Source organism: Octopus bimaculoides, chromosome 1 (genome assembly GCF_046866305.1).
Source record: "Octopus bimaculoides isolate indiv1 chromosome 1, ASM4686630v1, whole genome shotgun sequence".
Taxonomy (NCBI): Eukaryota; Metazoa; Mollusca; class Cephalopoda; order Octopoda; family Octopodidae; genus Octopus; species Octopus bimaculoides.
The window spans coordinates 135,435,144-135,453,759 of NC_142928.1; the positions used below are offsets into that span (position 1 = coordinate 135,435,144).

An 18,616-nucleotide genomic window follows, 5' to 3' on the forward strand; every position below is an offset into this window, starting at 1 on the left:
ACAGTTCTTTGTGTCTTTATTAACCGGTTGGTTCCATTTCATAAAAAAAAAGCATTGATATGAAAACGTATTCAAAAGCAAAATAAATGAAAGAAACTCACAATTTCTATATCAGTAAATCCAGTAAGAACGAGGTTTTTCATCAGCTCACATCCTATACCACCAGCACCGACAACAAGAACTTTACTGTTCTGTATTTCGGTCTGCAAGTTTGGTTCTAAAACTCCACTGACTGAAGCCGCCATTTTCTTTGTGACCAAACGAAGCTACTGCTGCTGCTGCTTTTGTTGTTGTTGATGAAGCTGCTGCTGCTGTTGTCGCTGCTGCAATTGTTGTTGTTCTCGAAGCTGCTGTTGTAATTGCTGCTGCAGTTGTTGTTCTTGAAGCTGCTGCTGCTGCAATTGCTGCTCAAGCTATAATAACTACCGCTGTTGTTATTGAAGCTATTACTGCTCCCTATCGCTACTGCTGCTGCTGTCGAAGCAACTGCTACTCCCTTTGTTGCTGTTGATGTTGCTGCTGCCGCCATTTTTTAAATCTAATGCTGCTGCCGTTGTGGAAATACAAGTTTCTATTGCTGATACATTTATTAAAGTTGTGGCAGTTGATATACTTGAAATTGCTTGTTCTTTCTGTTTTTGTCTACATTTCAAGTGTTGAGGGTTTTTTTTTATTCAAAAGATTACTATGAAAAGAATAAATGAATTATTTAGCAAAAGAATATAGAGAAAATACAATACTAATTAAAAGAAACAACTATATTATAAAAATGATAAATTTGGAGAATGACGGCGTAATTCGAGGGCATTGGAAGTGTATAAGAACATCATGGATTGCATGAAATACCGAAACGAAAAACCAAATATTGTGTACTTTCATTTTGAAAGGAAAAGGAAAACATTTAGATAACTTACTATTTTGTTAGAAACGTTAAAAGAAATTAATTTTCAATTATCGTGGTTAACTGAGACTATGGATATCATCTCCTGCCAATTGGCTCAGTATTTCGTAATTCCATCGAGATATAACTTTGAAAAAGTAATTTTAAGATGTATTGATTCGAGGAATACATGTAAAGAACATGTTTTCATTTGCAAATCGTGTTTAGTTCGAGAAACATTTAGGTGGAAGTATTTAATTAAAATGTAATGATATATAAGAGCCAAAAATTAGAAAAGATGCGATTTCCTGACATCATGTCAATAATATTTGGTTTTCATTTCGGTCTTTCGTGTAACCCTTGATATCCTAAACCCTCCTCATTTGAAAATACGCCGTGATTCTCCTTTTAGTAAATCATATTAGTTTAATTTCCATTTTGTTAATAGAATATATTACAGAATATTAATATCGTTTAACTAAACATAAGTTGATTTCCTGCATTCGATTTGTAAAAGTGCGTTTCGCAATCGTTCCACTTTCCTATCTGGTTTTTACTGTAAACATATTATGAAGGAAGCCCGCTCAATATAAGTTACTGACAATTCGTTCCAGTTTCCAGTCCAGCGTTTTATGAAAAACTACCACAAGTCAAACCCGCTAAATATAAACTTGTTGACGGTTGAAGAATTTAATCATCCGTCTTTGATATTCGTAGTTGTTGAATCTGAAACTCTAAATAAATACCATGTCTACTTTACGTACCAGTGAGTAAGAATTGTAATATATATATATTGATTATTGCTCGATAATTATTTACTTTTACCGGTTATTTATTTTTTTCTTAACTAAACAGTCGCTTATTAAACTTAGATTATGAAGTTTCTTAGGTAGCCAATGTTTTCTTTTAGCCCTCTTATTAATGTCCTTGGAATTTAATAATCTGGGTTGCAAGACTAAAATTTATATCTTGATGAAATTTATATAGACTTTCCAGGTATCCATCCATCCTCTCCGCCCATTATTCCTCAGGTACCTCCTCCATAGGATCCTTTCAGAAGCTGCTGGATTCTCGAGCGTGGGACTATGAATATTATCTCCTGCCAGTTGGTTCAGTATTTCGAAATTCCATTAAGAACAACTTAATATTTCAGCTTTCTGAATTCGAGTATCTTCTCCCTGTACAAGATACTGTGAGAGTATTCCTTTATAGAATTTGTGGAAAAACTTCCGCCCGTTCCCCCACCCCCATTTTCTCCTAAATTTGTTAATTAAAAAATTTTTTTGGGGGGCAAAAATCCCCGTTTTCGGATACGGAGGTTCCGGAAAATTGCCCAAATGTGGCATTGTGAAATTTTTCCCCCCACAAATTCTTCAATTTTGACTTTTTCCCCAACACTAACCATAACATCTTGGTATTTCGTTTCTAAGATCCATGAAGATGAAAGTACTTACCTTGTCAAAAGGCGAAGGTAAAGAATATGCACACCCGATGTTTAGGGTTAGGGTTATACCAAAAACTGCTAGTGTGCGTTTTCTTTACCTCCGCCGTTTAAAAAAAATTTTTTTTTTATGAAACCTTCACCTTACTGACAGCATCCCTGTACATGGCTCATATAGCTCACACTAACCACTCATCTATCCCTAGTTTCCACATTGACCATCAGCTGCTCACTTTTGCACTGTTGATAAAGCTAGAGAGTCATCCCCTAATGTAGCAACCATGTCTGCATGAATGTCCTTGAGAGTTAAACCTTTTTTTTCCCAGATACTTGATAAACACAATGTTGCTAAATTTTGCCCATTTTCAAGAGATGTCACTACTCGTTACTTTTGGAGTCTTCTTTGAAGATTCATGTGTCAGTTTCCATGGAAAGAAACAATGTTGCTATTAATAAAAAGAGTTGAAATTGCATTCTAGATTTCATAGCTCCAGCATCACTCTTTAAGTCAGCCTTTGAACTTTTTCTCATATTCTCCTAATTAAAATGAGCAAAGTAAGGCTGTAAACTACAAAGTGCATTGAATGTTAATACAAGGAAGATTAACAGTAAATGCACTAGACATTTCTGCAAAATTATAACCACCTTTATCGCATTCAACTTTGTCCTGGTCATGAAAATAGGAAATTCACCGAAGACTTGCATGATGTAGATGGATACATATAGACAATGGCTGAGTGTCTGACACCCCAGGTAGCCCATGAGTTCGCTGGGCCACAAGCCTACACAGACCCAAAAGAGCGGTTTCCATAAAAACATCACCCCTAGGTGGACCACCCTGCTACTTTCAGTGGAAGTGTATCAAAAGAGTTTATACCCATTTATCATCTGTATTTTAAAAGTTCATAAAACTTACGTTTTGCCTTTAAAAATTTACTTTTTTTTCGAAAGAAAGCACTTTGAATTTTTTTATTGTTTTCATTCAGAATTTTTGTTTTCTTCATAAATAAAATTTGAAATATGTTTTTCAAAAAATTGGAAAATTTCAACTGCTAAGAAGGTAGATACTTTTACTTCCATAGAACTCTTGAAATTAAGAAGCATCTGGACCAGTTGAACTAGTTTCAAACCTGTGTTGCGATTTCATCTAACATTGGATATCTTCTTTGATTGTCAACAGAGATATTTATAATCCACAATTATTAAATTGTTTTGGCTAGACCAGTTTGCTAAAACATTTATGAATTCTGAAGTACAATATAACATTGAAACAAAATACTTAAGACACCAGCAATTTGTTAATCAAACTAGCTACCAAGAATATATTATATATGCAAATTGGTTGATCTAATTTACCTCAGCCTTTAGTAATAGTAGGTTTATATGTTTTGTCTCTGTGGGTAGTTAAAGAGGGTTATCAGCTGCTGATGAAATAGTGAAACTAGTCCAGCAGATCCCTTTCACTACAATAGAATGATTCTTTTTTCCTTTCCTTTCTCTACACAGTTAATGAATCTTTACCTGTTAAACTATCTGAAGAAGATGTGGAATCCATGCCAGAACTTGCAAATTTGCTTCTTGCACTATCAAAAAAAATTACTCCCAACGGCAACAGTATTAAACTGCAAGAGAGTATTGAAGAGGTAAAATTTATTTTGTATAGATGTGGGGTTTACTGGTTTTTATCAATCTCATCATCTTTATTTAACGTCTGTTGTCCATGCTGTTATGGGTTAGACAGTTTGACTGGGCCAGTATGCTAGAAGGCTGCACCAGACTCCAGTCTGATTTGGTATGGTTTTCTACGTCTGGATGCCCTTCTTAATGCCAACCACTCCAAGAGCATAATGGGTGCTCCTACATGCCACTGGCACAGGTGCCATTTTCATGACACCAGAGTGTGTTTACATGCCACTGGCATGGGTGCCAATTTGTGTGATGCCAAAGGTCTTGGTCATTACCTCATCTAAGTGAGAAAATTTAATAGTTGTTTTACCCCTGAGTCACCTTTGATCAGAGATCAAAGTTATTCTATCCAAGACTACCCATATTTGTTTCAAGACAAAGTAGCCAATCATTCCTTTGCTTTTAAGATGGTAGATTGTGTTGAGAGAAAACTAGTTGTTTTGTCTAGCAGGTCAAGCAACTACATAGAAGTTCTTTTGTTGACTCAAAGGTTTGTTTTTAGAAAGTGAATTGAAGTGAGGTACATTACTATTTTAGTAATAAGTTAATGAGAGATTCATAAAAAATTTTCCCTTATTTTGGCACAAGGCCAGCAAATTTGAGGGGTGGTGAAGTTGATTACATCAACTCCAGTGCTTAACTGGGGCTTATTTTATCATCCCTGAAAGGATAAGTCAACCTCAGTGGCATTTGAATTCAGAATGTAAAGTTGGAAGAAATGCCACTAAGCATTTTGTCCAACGCAGCAGTGATTCTGCCAGTTTACCACCTTCAAGAAAGATTCATTAATATATTAGTAATTAGTTCTTAAAATAGTGAATTAGCTGAGTTGATAGGACGTTGGATACAATACTTCCAACCCTCTGTCCTCTAAGTTCAAATCACATCGAGGTCAGTGTTACCTTTTATTCTTTTGGAGGTACCATTTCAGATAGGTGGATTTCCAGAACTGTTAGAGCATTATTTGGGATGCTTTGCAATATCTGTCCTAGTTCCACATGAACTGAATTCAAATCCCACCTTTGTCGGGGAAGAAGAAAGTAAACAACGACTCTTTTGTTAGGTGTTCGCACCTGCCAGGTAGTATCAGCAATGGCAAAGAATACCAATGAAAATATAGCTTCTTTGGTTTGATTGAAAGATCATCTGCCACCACAACAGTAACTTCTTAAGCAATCATCATCATAATTGTTTAATGCCCATTTTCCATGGTGGCATAGGTTGGATAGTTCAACAGGAACTGATGAACCAGAGAACTACATCAAGCTCCATTTTCTGCTCTAGTGTAGTTTCTATGTCTGAATGCCCTTCCTAATGCAGTCCACTTTACAGAGTGTACTGGATGAATTTTTCATGGCACCAATGCTAGTGAGGTCAACAACCAACTCACAAGATCTTTTGACTGAGAAGCATGGGAGGTGGCTTTATGCCAGGCGTTGAGAGGTCATAGTATGATAGCAAAATAGGAAGAAGTGTCTTACTGAAGGGGAAATACATGGCTTCTTCAGATGGAAAGAAAGAAAGAAATGGTTAGGTCATACTTCAAGGTACAAGGTGAACATAAGAGAGAATATGGATAGAGGGTCTGAAAGGGTAAGTGAGTAGGTAAGTTTGTGAGAGTGTGACAATAATTATACACAGCAAACAAGCAGAAATAGTACCAACTTGTAATTTTATTCAACCCTTTCAATACCAACTTGCCCTAGACCAGTGCTACTCAAAGTGGAGGTCCATGGTCTGGTGCCGGTCTGAGAGCCATCAGCTGCCAGTACATGGAGAGTTTCCAGTAAAGAAAGAAACATTATAAAATACTTATGTAATATTGTATTATTTTATTTTTTTTATTTATTTATGTGTTTCAGCCAAGTGGCTGCGGTCATGCTGGTGCACCACCGTATTTGTTTACAAAATAAATATAATTTTTTTTTAAATTGTCAACTTCTATTATATTCATTATTTCTGGCATAAATTAATATTACTAAGAAATATTACTGGTCCCTGGCACATTGGGGAAAAAAAACTGCCAGTATGCCACATCAGATAGTTTGAGAAGCACTGACATAGACCATTTCTGGCTTTTTGATATATGACCAGTTATGATCCTTTTGTTACCATATTTCTGTTGAACTACACCCTTTTTATTTCAATTAATTTTGAAAATAATAAAGAATTTACTAAAATATCTTGGTCATTGCTAAGTTGATAATTGGGACATAAATTAACATTGAACTTTAACAGGAAGTTTGTATCATAGAAGCAAGGGCAGTCTTGGGCGAACTGGTATCAAAAGGGTTAAAGTGTTTCTATTCAGAATGTTCTTTTATGTTCTATTGCAATGACCAACTTAAAAATATAGAAGTTAAAAGACATTCGAGCGAGATCGTTGCCAGTGCCTCTGGACTAGCTCCTGTGCAGGTGGCACATAAAATACACCATTTTGAGCATGGCTGTTGCCAGTACCACCTGACTGACCTTCGTGCCGGTAGCACGTAAAAGCACCCACTTCACTCTCGGAGTGGTTGGCATTAGGAAGGGCATCCAGCTGTAGAAACTCTGCCAAATCAGATTGGAGCCTGGTGTAGCCACCTGGTTCACCAGTCCTCAGTCAAATCGTCCAACCCATGCTAGCATGGAAAGCAGACGTTAAATGATGATGATGATGATGATATACTAAATCTTTCTAATTGTCCTATTTTTTAAAAGGAATTGAAGTACATAGGCTGTGCTTTGCCTGAGAAATATTCTAATGAGAAGGTCAAAAAGAACAATTACCAAAGTTATATAATTTCAATGTTATAAGCTTTTCTTCTTTGTTATTAAAAAGAAGAAAGAGCAGTCATTTCTATTTTTTGTTGACAGGCTTATTAATTTTTCTTCACAGGCTGAAGATATTTTGTCAAAGGAGAAAAATGAATGGTTACAGCATAAGATTTTACTAGCTGCAGCGAAGCAAGTATTAGTCGAATATGAAACAAAAGCTATTGATGAAGAGTTAAGTGAGCCTGATAAAGAGGTAAGCATTCATGATAGGTATGGGGACATTTTAGATCAGATATGAGCAACCTTTTTCTAGCAGCTAATGAGATATTTGCTCAGTATAAATTGGGCCACAACACACAAAAAAAAAAATTAACAAACATCATAGATTGTCCAGATTGGTGGGTCTCCATTGTTCAATGATGAGGATTCAGTTATTCAATAAACTGAATTACCTGGATAGTATAGAAGTTGCTGTCTGCCAGTAGAGAGGGAAAGAGTAAGGAATGCACGGTGCTGATTTGAAAGGAAGAAAGGATAAAGGTGGCTTCGTCCTTGCCGCTGAAAGTTTCTCTAATGTTGAGTGAAGAGCAAAGGGAAGTACTGCTCTTGGTCATAGCTGACGCAAAAGAGTAGCAATTGCAGACATGAACAGACGAGATAGAAAAACAACACAACCAAATTTTCCTCCATATTTTTACTTTGCTAACTTGAAGCAGTTGATAACTCTATGTAGCGGCAGATTTGTCCATGTTTCAAATCAAGCTCTCCATATCCAACACGTAAATGCAACTGTTAACCAAATGAATAATGAAAATGGCAATCCCGTTCTCTGTCATTTGTTTTCCTTTGATGTCAGTCCAACATGCCTATCTTCATCTGCTACACCCAACAATGTACATTGAACCACCAGCATCATCACATTTCATTACACGTCTCACTACAACCTGCTCCTGAATTAACAAGTCTGTTACAGGTACAATCTACTAAATGCATTTCCATACAATCTCCATCCACTCAGTTTCACTTTTCTCATCTTTCTTTCCAAGAACTGAAGCTGTGGAATTCCTTTTTTTTTTTTCCTTCTTCTTTTTCTGCCTACAAACATTCAAGCTGATAACAGAAAGGCATTAATTTTACCAGTCTGGGAGAGCTTGTAAAGTCCATGGACATTACACTCCATACATAGTCAGATTCTCTTTCTTGACTAATTTATCATCAGAAAGATAATGCATAATTAATTCAAAGCAATCAGAATAAATATTACATTTGGCAGAGTAATCTAAATGCTATAGGGTTAAATCTAATGAGTTGATGCTCTCATTTATAACTTCAGCAAACAACCAGAGTAAAATTGTGTGTCCTGATGAGAGTAGTGCCCCTAACCAGTAAAAGAATATAAGAACAAGTTTTGATTCTACTACATTCATGTTTATTCTATATTTTTTTTTTTTTTTATAGTTTTGTCAGGCATTGAATGAGTGTTTGGCATTTGCTGAAATGATTCCACATTTGCACCCTTCTGGTGATTCTGATGTTTCTGTTCTTGGCCTGACAGCTGAATATCTTAAGAAGCAACGAAAGGTAAATATTATTTCAGCCCTAATAAACTTCCTTTTCCACAGCTCTTCCCACCTGCATCATTTGGTGCTTTTTCCCCAAACATTACATCCATACTCCTTCACTTCTGATCACTTCTCCTTTCTACACCAAATACCTCCAATGCCCAGTTGCTTTTTTTTTTCTCTCAGTACACTTGTTTTCTTATCTTCATGCACACTAACATTGCATATCCAGCCTAACATGCTTGTCTCATTTCTTTCCAGTCTTCTCAGATCCTTCACATTCATTACTCTTATCTGTTATTATAATGTCCACTTTCCCATGCTTACATGAGTCAGACACAATTTGCTAAGAGATTTTTCTATCTTTGGTCAGATGCCTTTCCTGTCACCAATTCTTTCCTCTTTCCAAGTAAGATAATATTTCCTCATGACCAGACACAGTTTCAGATTCAGTCCCACTGTGTGGACCTTAGACAAATGTTTACTACTACAACCTCCGGCCAACCCATGCCTTGTGAGTGATTTGATAGACAGAAACTGAAAGAAACCCATTGTGTGTGTTGGGTTTGTGCCTACTTGTCTTGACTGCACACGATTGCTGCAAATGAATATCATTCATTTCCAATATTCTGCACAAAAATGTCTGCCTTTGGGGAAAATATTACCTTGTCTGGAAACAGATAAGGATTTGTGACAGAGAAAATCTGTCTCAATAAATTCCATCTGACCCATACAGGTGAGAAAAAGTAAACTTTAAAATGATGATGGTGATGATGTTCAAACTGACCATTGATGGTGGTGGTGGTGGTGGTGGTTGTGGTATTGACATTACCACTTCTGACAACTATTAAAAAGAAAAAACAAATGTATAATTCTACATTAAAAGATTTTTAATAGTTAATTCCAATCAACTGTTTATTGAAGGTACAGGTCAGTCCACATTTTTCTGTAAGGTACATTGGGCCAGTTTCCTGGTTTCTCTGGTGTGTATATTCTTCCCTGGACGGGACACCAGTCCATCGCAGGAATAGTAATTTTTGCCAGCTTGGTGAACTGGAACAACATGAAATGAAGTGTTTTGCTCAAGAACACAATGCACTGCCTGGTCCAGAAATTTAAACCATAATCTTATGATCATGAGTCCAATATCCTAACCACTAAACCATATGCCTCCACATTATTGAAGGTAAGGGTGGAGGCGCAATGGCCCAGTGGTTAGGGCAGCGGATTCGTGGTCATAGGATCACGGTTTCAATTCCCAGACCGGGCGGGCGTTGTGAGTGTTTATTGAGTGAAAACACCTAAAGCTCCACGAGGCTCCAGCAGGGGATGGTGGCGAACCCTGTTGTACTCTTCCACCACAACTTTCTCTCACTCTTTCTTCCTGTTTCTGTTGTGCCTGTAATTCAAAGGGTCAGCCTTGTCACACTGTGTCATGCTGAATATCCCCAAGAACTACGTTAAGGGTACACGTGTCTGTGGAGTGCTCAGCCACTTGCACGTTAATTTCACGAGCAGGCTGTTCCGTTGATCGGATCAACTGGAACCCTCAACGTCGTAAGCGACGGAGAGTGCCAACAATTGAAGGTAAGGGACTGGTAGTATTGGTACAGCATTGCAGTATTTGGTTATGTTCCCTTTATTTTCTAAGCTTGACTCTTGCTAAGTTCAACTTTACTTTTCATCCTTTTTGCAGTCAATAAAATACCAATGAAATGAATTACTTAGAATTAGACACTTTCATGTCAGACATTGTATGAGGTAGTAAAAGTATTCTATCATTGCTGCTGTGATGCTTTTGCACTTTGAACTCTTCTTGTAGGTTAAGGTTTTTCCAGGAACAGGGTGCTAACCTGAAGCCCAACCACTTGTATTTAGGAAAGAGACTAAGTAGAACTGTCTCTGTTGTCTGCTAGCCAAGCTCCATGAAATATAGTGTGGGCTGTCTTCAGTCATGGACATCTGGTCATTGGTCTTCTTGAGACTCCTCTGCCCTGGCCATTGACTTTTGCTGTAGTTGCTCCACAGTGTCAATAACACCCCTTGTACTTTAGCTCACCAGCTGAGGTCATGTATCAGGGTGTTGCACTTGATGCCAACACATGAGAGATTTAGTGACTGATGCCCATCTACCCTACCAAGTTTAGAGCATTCTAGACACCAAAGGTACTATCTCTTCTCAGTACCCTACACCCCACTCAATTACTGGGGTTGATTAAATCAACTATATTCCTTGTCCCTAAAACCTTTTGATTTTGTGACTATATGAGAAATCTTTATTATGATTTTTTTTTATTACACTTAGCGCCATGAACCAATTTTGAATCGCATTCGAATGGAAGTAGAGGAACTGATGAAACAAAAATGCATTAACATCGCCCAATTCTATCTGCCAGGTGGTAAAACTAGTAAGTGGTTTTATTCTTTTATTATTGTACTAGCTTTAGTTACTGGACTGTGGCCATGCTGTGGCACCATCTTCAAATGATTTTAGTCAATCATATCAGCTTCAGTACTTTATTTAATGAATTGTTAAAATAAGCTTTAGATACATGCATGTGTGCATGTGTATCTTTATGTATTATCATCATCATTTAATATTCACTTTTGCATGCTTGCATTGGATCTGATAGAATTTGTGAGGCAGATTCTCTACAACCAGACGCCCTTCCTGTCACCAACCTTCACCTGTTTCTAAGTAAGGTAATGTTTCCCCATGACTAGATATGTTTTACATGGAAGACTGGAAACAAACAGCATTGCTTGTATGACAGTGATGTTTGTTTACAACCATCACATGATTGGTGCAGGGCTGTAATTGAAAACACTTGCCCAAGGTGTCATACAATATGACTGAACCTGGGACCACGTAATTGGGAAGCAAGCTTCTTTACCAAAATGATAATTTAGCTGGGGAGATGCTGTTCTGATCTAAATATACTCATTCCTCCTCTGGTAAAACAGATGCATGATCAATAATTTTAAAGAGAATGATATTGGTGTTGAGGGTAAAGATGATGCCAAGTCATTATCATTTACTTATTGTTTTTTAGATAATGCTGATCTGAACCTTGCCAAAGCTTGTCAGTTGCCAGCCCTTGTTGAAGCTCAACTTTCAGAACTAGAAGCCGAACAACAACAGCTTGAGGCACTCAAGAATGAAAAAATGTTACTTCAAGAAGAGCGATATAAAGTTTGTATCTTCTCTTCTGTCCTGTGTTTTCATTATCATCATCATCGTTTGACATTCGCCTTCCATGCTGGCATGGGTGGAACTTTCAATTATACATTTCTTTCCTTCTTCTCTTCCTTCTTATACCTTGACCATGTGGTTGTTGGGGCATTCATTGATGACATCGCAACCAGATTTCACCATTTCTCCTGATCTTCTGCTGTTCTCTGTGTGTTGATGAAATTGAGGCCTGTCCACTTTTTGATGTTAAGCTGAGCAACAATCAATCCAGTAATGATTCTGGTCTTGTTGTCATCATGAATGTATCATGGACAATCAGACAGTTGAGATGTACATTTACTATTGTTGCTACTAATAATACTACCGCTACTGCTGCTGTTGCTACTACTGATTAAGACAATTGGATGCTGGGAATTTGTCATGGCTGACTAGACATAGAACCTCTTTTGGTGTCTGTAATTTTTAACATTGGCGGCAAACACACACACGCACACAGAAATATACACATATAAATAGAGAGAGTGATAACAAATTATTAATTGTATATGCTTGACATAAAGACATTCCCTCTCCCCATACATATAAAAAGGAATATATATCTGTTGAAACCCTGAAGCTTGCCTACTTGACCAGGTGTGTTTGATAAATTCTGCCATCCATGAAGCAGAAGTCACAACACTGTTTCAAAATAATGTAACTGAAAAGAAAATGACATTGGTTTGTGTGAAAGCAATTTTAAAAGATGTTATACAAAGCACCAGTCTTCTTTGCAGCAAATCAACAAAGGTAAAGCCACTAAGCTGGCCAGACATATTTGGGGTTTAAAGACCAACTGCTCACTAACTACAATAAAGTGGGGAATCATGGAAAATCTATTCCAAATGTAAATATCTAAGTAATGCAAATTATGTGTAGCTGAAAGATTGCACATTGTTTTTAGATCCAACAATTCTACTACATGACTTAATTCCAAATCTGAAATTTTCAGCAAATGCAAGTATATGAACAAATTTATTTTGGCAAACTGGAGGACACCGTCCTCTTTGGATTGAATAACTGTCTCACAGACTTTGGACATCTTACCATTGAATTATTCTACAACTAATTTAAGTGTGACTTTGATGGACAAAGGGGATGTAACGCTAATTTTCTTTTTCTCCCTCATTTTTATTCACCCTTTGTCTTCTCATTCCACTTTTTACACCAAACCTTTTTTTTTGCTTATTCTCATGTACCAGCATCCTGATTTTCTTATAGAACAAACCATATTCTCAATGCCTGAAGATTGTTAGGAGACACAAGACCTGTTATAAAAACCTAGTTAACAACATGTCTTAATGGCAAGAAACTGTTAGTAACTCTTATTTTAATTCAGTGTACATTAAATGATATTTATCTCTCACTGGATGGAATACATCTTTTGTTGAGCTTACCTTAACGAACAGTAAACTGTATATATATATATATATATATATATATTTTTTTTTTTTAATTATTTTAACGTCCGCTTTCCATGCTAGCATGGGTTGGACATATATAATACAAATAATAAATGAGTATATGCATATATACGTACATGTATGTACATACCTACATCTACATGCATATATAGATGCATATCTGGGTACAGGATGTTGCAAAAAAATATGGACAAAATGATAAACAGAGTACAGAAAACACACAGGCCACACAGAGAACATTTCCTTCATCAGCTGCCACCATTCTAAAACTAAGCGTTTCGAAGAGTTAGGGCTGGACGCATCATTAGAATGGCTCTTCCCACGGACCACAAATTAAATTTGTACCATAGAGGAATATAGTGGCGGATATATATATATGCATATACACACACACACACATATATATATACACACATGTAAATATATTTATACACATAAGAATAATGTGGTTTTACTAATGAATCTAATTTAATCTATTTCCCTTTTCTATTTTATAGATTTTCAAAGACAGCTTGCTTGAGTTACAAAACATTTGTAACAAAAAGTTACAACTACAAAAAGATTTGAAAAGTACCACTTCCAAATATTTATCATCATATAGCAAAACCCTTCATTCAAAACTTGCGTAAGTTTACTTACTGTCTAATTTTTGTTGGGAATAATTAAAGACATTTATTCACAGCTTCTTAAAGCTATGAATACTGGGCAGCAAAGCTATGAAAAAGCATTATATTCAGTATGTATGAAAGAATGTTGGTTGAAGTGTTTCATTCTTTTGGAAAACAAATCACTGAATATCTAACAAGTGATTCTTGTGACATTCAACTCTTTTGATATCAACCTGTCTAACTGTCCTTAATTCTGTGATACAAATTCCCTTTTTAACTCTTTAGGCATTCAAATTACTCTGTCAAATGTAATGCTTGTTTATTCAAATCGTTTTAAGTTAATTGTGCATTATCTCATAGCTTTGAGATTTTAGTGATGTGATTGTTTATTTTTAAAATGACATTGTATGGTAGGTGTGACAGGCCAGATCTGGCTAGTTTGAACATAAAACAAGTCAAATATTTGGGCCAGAGATATGGCCAGTTTAAATGCTTAAGTGATCTAAATAAAAGCACCAGCTTAATGATGATAAAATTATTTTAATTAATTCATTATTTTCAAAATTAACTGAATTAAAGGTCATCATCATTTAACGTCTGTTTTCCATGCTGTCATGAGTTGGGCGTGGAGGCGCAATGGCCCAGTGGTTAGGGGAGCGGACTCGCGGTTTCGATTCCCAGACCGGGCGTTGTGAGTGTTTATTGAGCAAAAACACCTAAAGCTCCATGAGGCTCTGGCAGGGGATGGTGGCGAACCCTGCTGTACTCTTTCACCACAATTTTCTCTCACTCTTACTTCCTGTTTCTGTTGTGCCTGTAATTCAAAGGGTCAGCCTTGTCACACTGTGTCACGCTGAATATCCCCGAGAACTACGTTAAGGGTATGCGTGTCTGTGGAGTGCTCAGCCACTTGCACGTTAATTTCACGAGCAGGCTGTTCCGTTGGTCGGATCAACTGGAACCCTCAACGTCGTACACGAGTGCCAACAGCAACAACAACATGAGTTGGGCATCATCATCAAAACATTCATTTTCCTCAGACTGGCATAGATTGGTCAAGCCTACTGTATTACATATTATCACCCATCTCAATCTTATGTTGTCTGATATCCACTTCATTGCTTAAGTCCTGCGCCTAGAGCCTTCCTCTACCATTCTACCTTTGATTCTTGATTCATAACACTTTTTTACTTTGCACTTCATTTTTCATGTCACAAGTTTTATCTTCAGTAAGTACTCCTTGCTCACTAGCATATCAAAAGTTCTATCACTCTGCCAGAGACCCCACTGCATATTTTGTGTACATATTGCTTGCAATAAATACACTGTATTGACTTCCCTACCAACTCCATTCCTACATATCAAACAAGGCCACTTCTCAGACAGTATTGATGGCTTTACATGATGTCTTTACTGGTCTTTTAGTCATCATTGTCCTGTTGACATTGAGGCATTTTAGTTCTTGGCCATTCTGCAAAGGTTGGAATGTTTTCAGTTATTCTACTGCAGATTCTGCAATGATAATCAGATCATTAATATTTGAAAATTCTAAGATCCAGCATTCTCATTCTAAAGGAAAATGGTATTAGACATTACAAATACTAAATTTGAGACAAAAGAAAACAATTACAGACTTGCTGACTGGATTTGAGCCACATATCCATCACTGATGAGTCTTTATGTTAGTGATTGCACTATGGAGCACTTACTATTCTATGTCCTTGAATTCATTATCATCATCATTTAACATCCACTTTCCATGCTGGCATAGGTTGGTCAGTTATTACTAGGAACTGGTGAGCTAGAGGGCTGCATTGAGCTTCAGTGTCATATTTGGCATGGTTTCTATGGCTGGATGCCCTTCCTAATGCCAACCACTTTACAGTGTACTGAGTGCTTTTTACATGGTGCCAGCCCTAGTGAGATTGCCATGTAACTTGGCAAATAGGAAAAGGGAAAAGCTCCCACTGTTAAGAGAATGTATTTGGGAGGGAAAGGTGGTTGTATGTCAGGTTTGACAGACTAAAGTATGATAGAGTTACAGATATTGCACAGGTGTTTTGCTATAGAGGAGATGCATGGCTAAAAGAGATAAAAGGAAGGTAGTGATAGGGTGTTAGAAAAAACTCTCAAGGAACAAGATGAGTTTCAGAGTTCCTGGAATAGGTTATAGGTTTTGCCCCCTTTGGTCTCTAAGCCATTAAAAATAAAATTTAAAAAATTAATTTTTCTTTACTTTAGAAAAATACATTTAAGACCTTATAAGTTTGTTCCTAATGAAAAATTACTAATTAAATTCTTTTTTCCTTATTTTTGCTAGATTATGTAATACTGAAATAATTTGTGACACTTATAAAGAAGACACAGTACTTGCTCTCCAGAAAATCAAGTAAGCTTTTTTGTGTTATATTTTTTACTTCTGATTCTGTTATAAATGTATGAATTTCAATAGTATGCTGGTTAGCTTAATTATATTTACTACACATTGTTTTGGGTGTTAGACTCATGATCATAAGATTGTGGTTTCGATTCCTGAACTAGGTGTTATTTTGTGTTCTTGAGCAAAACTCTTCATTTCACATTACTCCAGTCCACTCAGCTGGCAAAAATGAGTAACCCTGTAATGGACGGGCATCTCGTCCAAAGAGAAATATATACACCAGAGAAAGCAGGAAACTGGCCCTACACTCCTTACAGAGTAATGTGGACTAACCATAACACATATTGTATACTCTTTATTTTGTCTTTTTGCCAAAACATTTCATTTCATCTTGCTGCAGTTCATTTTCCATGCAGGCATGTGTTAGACAATTTAACAAGGATCCAACTAGTTGGAGGACAATGTCATGTTCCAGTTTCTGTTTTGGCATAGTTTCCATAGTTGGATGGCTTTTCCTAATGCCAATCACTTTACAGAGTGTACTAGGTTTTTTCTTTTATTTCTTTCATACACCAGCATGAGTCAAGGTGCATGGCCTAGTAGAGTATGGCACTCATGATCGTAAGATTGTGATGTTGATTCCCAGATGAGACATGCATTGTGTTCAGGAACAAAATACTCCATTTCACATAATTACAGTCCACCTAGTTGTAAATGACTTCCACTAATAGCTGGCATATTAACCCTGTGACAAAGTGGTGTCTCATTAAGAAAAGAATTTTGTAATTTCAGTTGCTTATATGACATGGAAACTGGGTGAAGGTTCAGCTATATAAGTCCTAGGGTTCATGACAGACCTAAGTCTGAATCCAAAACTAGTAAGGTGGCTTTGGATTCTGCAAGAGTAAAGAGTATAAAGGGCCTCCACAACTGAAAAAAGAATTGGAGAGTGTGATAATTTTAGGTGAGATGACAAGAGAGTCTAGAGTATAAAAGGAACAGATTTATAGTTGTGAGAGGGTGGTAGTAGGGAGAGTAAGAGAATATATACTGTAGAGAGGGAGAGAGAGAGAGAGTGTGTGTGAATATGTAAGAGACATGAGAAAAAAGTAGGGGATTAGTAAGTATCTGGGGGTTTGAGTGAATGTTTACATTCTGTGCTTCCATCCCATCACTGCCATCTTTTGTCTCTTTCCCAGCTAGTCTTATCTACTCTGCTAAAGCAAATTGCCAGTGCTTGTCCCTCTACCATACTTTAGCTTTTCAATGCTTGGCATAAATCCCCCTCCCAATGTAAAATACTCCCCACCCCCACCCCCTCGTTGTGGTAGGGTTTTCCTTTTTCTCTTTTGCAAGTTACTTAGCAATCTCACTAGTGCCAGTGGCATGGAAAAAGTACCTAGTACATATTGTAAATTAGCTGGCATTAGGAAGGGCATCCAGCCATAGAAACCATGCTAAAGCTGACATCAGACCAGCTCACTAGATCCTATCAAACCATTCAACTCTTGCTAGCAGAGTAAACTGACATTAAATGATGATGATGAGGAGGATGACTTCACATAAAAAACAGCTATTTGTTGACATTACCCTGTCAACAGATAGTCTACTAGTTCTGCACTTTCAAGGGTGGAAAGAATGGAATTCCCCCTATTTGAAAAACAAGTAAGGGTTGACTGCTAAAAAGATATCTTGCAATAGCACAATGTTTCAATAACATGCATTTGTCTAACCCATGCTAGCATAGAAAGTTAATATAAGATGAACAAATGAATATTTGTAAGGAGAAAGACTGATTTTTAAAGGTAACAAAATATGGACACTTTGCAGAAAGATTATAAGAATGTAAACCAGTATGAATGATCTTCATATCAAAGAATTTGATTTGTCCAATTAATTACTATTGTTTTTATTGACAGAGAACATATTGATAAAGAACTTAAAAAGGCTAAAGAACAGAACAGGCAGGCAAATGAAGCTTTGAGTGAATATGAAAAATTGGGCCCAGAGTATACAGCAAAGGTTGAGCAATACAGGAAACTGGAACAAGAAATTGAGAGCATCAAATGGTCTCTAGATCGCTTAAAAAACTCATCTTAACTACAAAAAAAAAACTCATCTTAACTACAAAAAAAAATACTCCTCAAAATGCTTATCAGCTTTAAGCAATTCGTTGTTTTATATAAATATATACCTTTTATTAATGCTTAATGACTAAAAGCTAGGTTTTGCCATTGTAATGACAACTGTAAATTACTCAGCATGCCCCCTTTTAAATGTAAATAGCTTTTTTTTTATTGTTATGGTAGAATATGGAAACTGATGTTTAGGTGACCAAGCACTTGAGAAACCAATGTCTCACCGAAATATAAGATGATGCTACTGAGGACACTGGCTGTCCCAGACTCTCAGCTTTCTGATTATCTTCAGTGCTGCTCTGTTTTGGATGGTATCGATTTTTAAGAGGTGAACCTAAGTATCCCTTGGAACTATATATAATTGAGTGGGTGCATGCCTTTTTTGTTGACTTACCGAAAAATATTTTATTGTGGACATATGAAAAAAAAAATCTTATTCAGTGTACAGTTATTTTAATTTTAAATAAACTAATTATTATTGGAAATAAAATACTGTGAAATTTCATTA

General features: G+C 36.5%; 2 protein-coding genes across 2 annotated transcripts in view; one reads left to right on the plus strand and one right to left on the minus strand.

Moving 5' to 3' along the window:
- LOC106873868 (SUMO-activating enzyme subunit 2-B) overlaps nucleotides 1–262 on the minus strand; it is a 41,472-nt gene extending 41,210 nt beyond the window's left edge. Inside the window, exon 1 of the mRNA XM_014921386.3 lies at nucleotides 102–262. Within this exon, the coding sequence (XP_014776872.1) occupies nucleotides 102–245 (144 nt within the window). The 5' untranslated portion in view covers nucleotides 246–262. The remainder of the gene's footprint in view (nucleotides 1–101) is intronic.
- A 616-nt stretch (nucleotides 263–878) lies between these two features.
- Nucleotides 879–18,613, plus strand: LOC106873866 (HAUS augmin-like complex subunit 4). Its single transcript, XM_014921382.3, has 9 exons — nucleotides 879–1,646; nucleotides 3,828–3,964; nucleotides 6,889–7,020; nucleotides 8,226–8,348; nucleotides 10,635–10,737; nucleotides 11,383–11,522; nucleotides 13,480–13,607; nucleotides 15,911–15,979; nucleotides 17,890–18,613. The coding sequence occupies exons 1-9, from the start codon at nucleotides 1,628–1,630 to the stop codon at nucleotides 18,068–18,070; spliced, it is 1,032 nt and encodes a 343-aa protein (XP_014776868.1). The 5' UTR covers nucleotides 879–1,627; the 3' UTR covers nucleotides 18,071–18,613.
- Nucleotides 18,614–18,616: the final 3 nt, after the last annotated feature.